The 6,270-nt window shown below is 40.8% G+C and overlaps 1 protein-coding gene across 1 annotated transcript in view; it reads left to right on the top strand.

Annotated features, from left to right (window-relative positions):
- LOC138023671 (BRISC and BRCA1-A complex member 1-like) overlaps positions 1-3,419 on the top strand; it is a 10,796-nt gene extending 7,377 nt beyond the window's left edge. The window contains exons 6-8 of the mRNA XM_068870714.1: positions 26-149; positions 1,456-1,542; positions 2,916-3,419. Of these exons, the coding sequence (XP_068726815.1) occupies positions 26-149; positions 1,456-1,542; positions 2,916-3,101 (397 nt within the window). The 3' untranslated portion in view covers positions 3,102-3,419. The remainder of the gene's footprint in view (positions 1-25; positions 150-1,455; positions 1,543-2,915) is intronic.
- The last annotated feature ends 2,851 nt before the right edge of the window (positions 3,420-6,270 follow it).

Below are 6,270 nucleotides of genomic sequence, written 5' to 3'. Positions count from 1 at the left end.
TACTCTGAAGTGGTTTGTATTGCAGAAGGGAGTCTGTAACATTACCAGAAGTGGAAGATATTTTGCTTCCCCCTCCATACATTGTTCGTCTTGTTTTAGTATATGGACGCTCACAGTGTGTACCTAATGTGTCTCCAGAAGCTAAAAAGGTTTGTTTTATTCCCTCACTACTTTGCTACTTTTAAGTAATGATGTTGTGTTTATGTTGTTAATATGTTTACAAGTAGAGTGAATCTCCAGTTTCACAGGTAAAAGCAAAGTGCAGTACGTTGCCAATGCGAGGTGTGCTTAAGGACATGGAATGCAATGTTAGCGTGATTGTGTTAATTGAAGTTCTACTCTGATTGAATGTGTTTTTGCATAATATTATGAACACCTAACTGGCAGATGCAAAGTAATTTGTGACACAGTATCAAAGCCATTCCCCTTCATTGCTGAGTCATGAATCAAACTATGATCAATTTTCCCGTCTTTCATAGTGAATAAAAAAGTGAATTTTCAATAAAAAGGTTCTACGAACACAAAATTTATGGGACGATTTCAGAGAATAAATTAAAATATATTTTTCTGACTCAATCACCCAGTCTTTACTTCGTTAAGTGAGGCCTTGACTATCTGTTATTCCTGTCCATTATTTCCCACCCAAGGCTCACTGACAGTAAATTTTATTGGCCGTTTTTATACTAGAGACGTATAGTGAAGATATCGTTGACGTCACCTATTGTCATTAATGTGCCAACCAGAGCCTTGTTGGCTGTCGAAACAAAGGTCTTTTGGTCTTGTAGTTGGCACATTTGAATAACAAACGCAATGTTTGTAAACAGATATCTTCCTTATAATACGTCTGGGCGACTTTAGGAAATTTAATTTGTTGCGTCTTTGACGCGCTAAACGATTTAGTTCGTCCAGACGTATAATGCGTCTCTCGCCGGTCTTTATACGAGACGAATTAAATGACAAATAAAATTGCCCAAAGTTGCCCAGACGTATTTGCATCGCGCACCGGTTGGCTCAGTTGGTTGAGCATCGGGCTGTCATGCGGGAGGTCGCGGGTTCGAACCCCGGCCGGATCAATAAGTGCTGCCTTTGTAATTTTCAAGTCTTCTCGGATAAGTCTTCTCGGATAAGGACTATAAACCGTAGGCCCCGTCTCACAAATGTCTTCTATGTTCATAAGTTCTCTGTGGGACGTTAAAAAACCCAAGCACTACTCGAGAAGAGTAGGGGATAAAGTCCCCGGTGTTGTGGCTGTCTTGTTCTCTCCAGCAGAAGTGGTGATGTCTCTAAAAAGGCTTGTGGTGTATGTGGCCACCTAAGCAGAAACAGCCACAAGTCAAAAAGGGACTTTGCCGAGTGCTGGAACATGTAGATGTACTGTACGCCTCTAGTGTAAAAACGGCCATTCTTAGACGTGTAAAATTTTGACTATCACTTCATTTTGATTGTTCTTTTAAGACTTTGTCTTCACTCTTGCAATGCCCATATTTCTTTCTTGATGTTTTGTACGTTCATGAGCTACCATCTGAGATGAATCTTTGCAAAGTGAGTGACAAGTGTTTTGTGTTGTATTTTTAATCTGTCTAGTCACACGTGAGTGAAATGAATTTAGTGATATTTATGTGAGTGGAGAACTGGATTTATCATATGGCCCGTACGGCCCAGCGCGCGCTTTCATTGTAAATTGGGAAAATACCCGTATGAGGGCCGTACGCACTAGCGCAAGCAAGCAGGTGCGGAAAAAGCCGTACAGCCCTGCTAGGAACACATATTGCTCTGCGCGATGCCATTTTAGAGGATTGGTCTGTTCCACTCTAGCCAGTGAACAACCGATGACGACTATCGGCTCAGTTGATTGGGCGTGTGGCTTTCGTGCGAGAGATCACAGGTTCAAACCCAGGTCGGACCAACACATAGGGTCTTAAAAATAACTGAGCAGGAAGTGATGCCTGGTTGGACTTTCAAGTTTTCTGGGATAAGGACTATAAAATGTAGACCCTTTCTCCCAGGTCTTTCTGTTAATCAATACTGTGAGACATTTTACGAACATACATACTCTTTGTGAAAAGTAGGGCGGAGACCCCAGTGATGTGGTCTGTCCTCCTTTCACAATTATGCGTGAGTGGATGAGATCAAATATGGACTGATAGCAGCTGCCAGAGACGCCTTTACACACTAATCTCCGATCCGAAGAAAGAACTGCAAACCGCCATGAGACTGTGTGTGTGATATGTGCGGTATCTATCTGTTAGCATTACCATGGTTTCTTTGTACTGATTGTGGGATTTAGAACCTTGATTTTGAGAAATGCTTGTGTGTTATAGGTTTAAGTATATAGTGCACCTTCAAACCTGATTTCCTTATTGTTTAGTAAGAAAAAACGATGATGGGAAAGGTATTCTTAAAGAGTCTGACCTATCCAAAATATTTGCTTACTCATCGGGGGCTTCTTTCTAATGTTCAAACGTCTGCCTTTGGCTCACTTACCTTGTCACTTTTCTTTAGAGCACATTCACCTTGCCCAGTTTCGGTTAGGCTGGATTACCAGTCGCAAGGATGGCACAGTCGGTTAGTGCGCCGCTTTGGTGCAAGAGGTCCTGAGTTCGATTCCCGGATCTCGCATCCTTGTTTCGACTCCTTTCCTTTCCGTGTAGCTAAGTAGCTTCAAATACCTGTAAAACGGAGCACTGATAGAGACGGGGGAGTACAGTGAGCGCACCGTTGACCTCAGGTTTGTCGGTTGAATTACTGTTACGAGTTATCGACGTTAAATATGGTTACTTTACTTTACTTTTACTTTTGCTGTTTCGAGAAAGGACCCCGCGCTCCTCCCCCAAGGAAAGAACGAAGTAGCCTAAACTAGCTCAGTCATGTCACTTTCGTCCCCCTAACGCATCGTCCTGTTTTCATCATTTCAGGAAATCTACGATTTCTTTTGTGACATGGACGAAGAGGAAGAGGGATACATGTTAGAGGTTTCACGAAGCACAACTCGTCTCTTTGACCACATGGCTGCATTACTTGCCCATCCTTTACAAAGGCCTAAACAGCGCGACACCTTCTATAAACTAACGCCAAGAAGAGATGAAGAGTCCATTCTGTGACATTCACTCTTCGTTTTTGTCGCAAGAGGAAGCTTAAGCCAGGACGATGAGGACGGCTACGAGAACAACAAGGAAAAAGTGCAACTTCGCGTTATTCTAATCCCAAGTCGTGTTCAGCGTAGGAAGTGTATGCAAAGTTTCTCGCAACAAAATTGGTATGAACGGAGGTGGAACTTTGGTGGGAGGTGGTCGCGTCCTATTTGGTCATTTCACGTCGTTGTCATGACGAAAACGGCGAGGAAATGTACAAAATGTGAAACGCTCGTGCTGGGCGTGCAAAACCTTTGTTTTTGCTCATTAAACCTCTTTTCTTCCGTTTTCGTTCTCGTGGATGTCGTCTTTACTTATCATGCGCCCTAATATGATCTTGTCTATACACATCATGACAGGCGTCTTGTTTAACATCACTAAGAGGAAGAAGAAGACCACGAAGTGACTGCAAAACCCAATTTATCAAACACTAGAAATTTCTCAAAATCGATTGCTTTAAAAATCTGAGAAAAATTCAAAATCCCGTGTAGCTTAAACCTATGGAATAGGACTGATTAAATATTCTACTGCATGTGTCCACCAGAGAAATCTAAGCATTTCTACTACCCCTTGAAACCTACCAAAATACGCGCAGAAGACTATGCACAAAGACACCACTTAGCAGGGGAGTGACAGGAAAGACTTTTCCCGACACGGAAAAAAAAAGAAAACGACTAAATTTAACTCGTTTTCCGACTGGATTGCCATATGTCAACCCAGTAATTTGGTAGGCAAATTGGTATTAACGAAACAAGGCGGCTGTCGTGAACGCAAGCCTTGAAACCGGAAAAATAGATGTCTCGCTTGCCACAGCCGTACCTTCTTAGTGTGGTGGGCCATGTTTCTAAATAAGGCCTTTGTTTAGTTTTGCTGAATGAGATAAGGATGGACGGGTGAAAACGGAATACGATGACACCAGAAGCTTGTGATACCAGGTTGGTTATACTTTAGTTCAAAATAAACACAAGACGGAATATGAATTTAAGGGCGTTGTGAGTAGACGGTTTGATCATCGCGGAAACGATGGAGTACCAGTCGAAACAGAAACTAAAGGAAACGCAAGGTCAATAAGTTTTACAGCAAGAGACCTAATCGGCTAACTCAGTGTAATATACAAAAATAGACCTTATTCATAAATGGCGGTCAATTTATAATTCTTTCGTCGAAGTGCAAATTAGCCTACCACGCCTCGATACAATACAGTGAATTGAAAAGATTTCTTGCTCTAAATGAGGCTTGGTAGGCTAATTTGCACGTGGACAAACGAATTATAAATGTGACCGCCATTTATGAATAAGGTCTATTTGGTTTTATCAACGGAGTTAATAATGTAAATTGGCCACCGTACAGAGATTCCAAAAGCTGAAGTTTCGAGCGTTAGCCCTTCCTCAGAGCAAATCCGATCAGAGATTCGCTCTGACAAAGGACTAACGCTCGAAACGTCAGCTTTTAGAATCTCTGTACGGTGGCCAATTTACATTATTAACTCCGTTGATGAAACCAAATTTTGTATACTACCACTTCCTCGTCGACGCAACACTTAACTCAGTGTTGTACCCAAACATTTTTTTCAGGTATTTCCATATCAGTTGAATACGAATGCTACATTTTCATGCAAATACAATACTCAAAGAATCTTAATCCCGGGAAATTTGAATTGTGAGTACAACATTGAGTTAGCCGATTAGGTCTATGTGGCCGGTGTTTTATAAAAATAGGCACGCAATGCGTACGTGTGGTAGTGCATAACTTCCACGAGATTCAAGTTATCTTTGACTCTAATAGTACACGTTGTTATCTAGCACGATATTGTTTTGGTACCGTATATCATTATAGTGCCATGGTAGATGTCTGAGGTAAATAGCCCCCTGAGAAGACATGTGGTTACTAGTAAAATACTAAATCCCAGAAAGGGTGAAGAAAATAAAAGAGAATCGAAAAACATTAACTTCGAGGCTGACATGGTGATCATTTTCAAGTTCCAGTACAACTTCTTTTTCGCCAAAAATTTGAGCGTGCACTCTGAGGCTCTAACAGCTTTGTAAGACGAAAGTTCACTGAAGATAAGCCCTGTCGGGCGGGGTTAGTTTTTGGATGGATGACCTGCCGTCAGAAACAGGAGCGAAAATTCTATTTTAACGCTCAAAAATGCGAACTAAGCAAGGTTCAGATTTTGTTAGCCTGCTTTATGCAAAACAAATATTGATGCAAAAGTAAATAAATATTGAAACACAGTTCTTAGGAAGAGAAGAAGAAGTTCTCAGGAAGTGTCGATCGAGAATAAAATATTTTGCCATCAGCAGCAAAATTTGCGACATGAAAACAACTTAAACTTTCGAGAATATAAAAAGTTACCATCAGCGAAAATCATTTTGGGAGTATTTTACGTTCAATTTTTCTATTGTACTTTTAGCTGCACAAGTACCGTAAATCGCAAAATCGAAAGTGACATCGAATTCAGTGGGCGCCGTGATCAAGTTACCTCGCATGTTTACTCGCGAAACAAAAGATACGTCTATGTCAAAATGATAGCAAGACACCGGGTTTTTGTTCTTGTTGGTTTGTTTTTTTTTTCTTTCAAGTGTTTTAAAGATTGACAAGAAATGTGCGAATTCAACTCAAAGATCACAATAGCCCAACTCTCAATAATTCACTCTCCAAGACGAGGTTATTTATCACCAAGTAATTCCATCGTTTTGGAAATAGCAGCTGCTTTATTATTCATCATGTTTGGCGCGTGCACGCGTACCACGCTTGCTCAACCGCTTGTATCCACGTGTCTTTTACGTATTTGTGACTCATAGTTTTTTGCTTGTGGAGTTTGATTTGAGTTAGATCAAACACGTTTTAACCATTTGGCCACTCACTTCAACATCAGCGTGTTTGGTCACCAAACAATGTTTGTTGTTGTTTAAACGCCAAACATTTCCCGTTTGTCCAGCCCTAAATTACTGCATGGGATGAAGTTTTGTCTTGAGAAACATAAATAACCACTGATGTTGCACGGTTTAATGTCAATGCTTTATTCAGATGTCCTTGACTTGGATTATATAATAGGATTAAATTACGAATTGAAAAGTAAGAAACAGAAAGTGTTAATACTTTTGTTCTTGGGCCATCGTAGTTTGATCAAAAATAA

This window comes from Montipora capricornis, chromosome 11 (assembly GCF_036669925.1).
Source record: "Montipora capricornis isolate CH-2021 chromosome 11, ASM3666992v2, whole genome shotgun sequence".
NCBI lineage: Eukaryota > Metazoa > Cnidaria > Anthozoa > Scleractinia > Acroporidae > Montipora > Montipora capricornis.
Note: the sequence above shows the minus strand (reverse complement) of the source record. Positions and strands in the feature narration are given on the sequence as shown.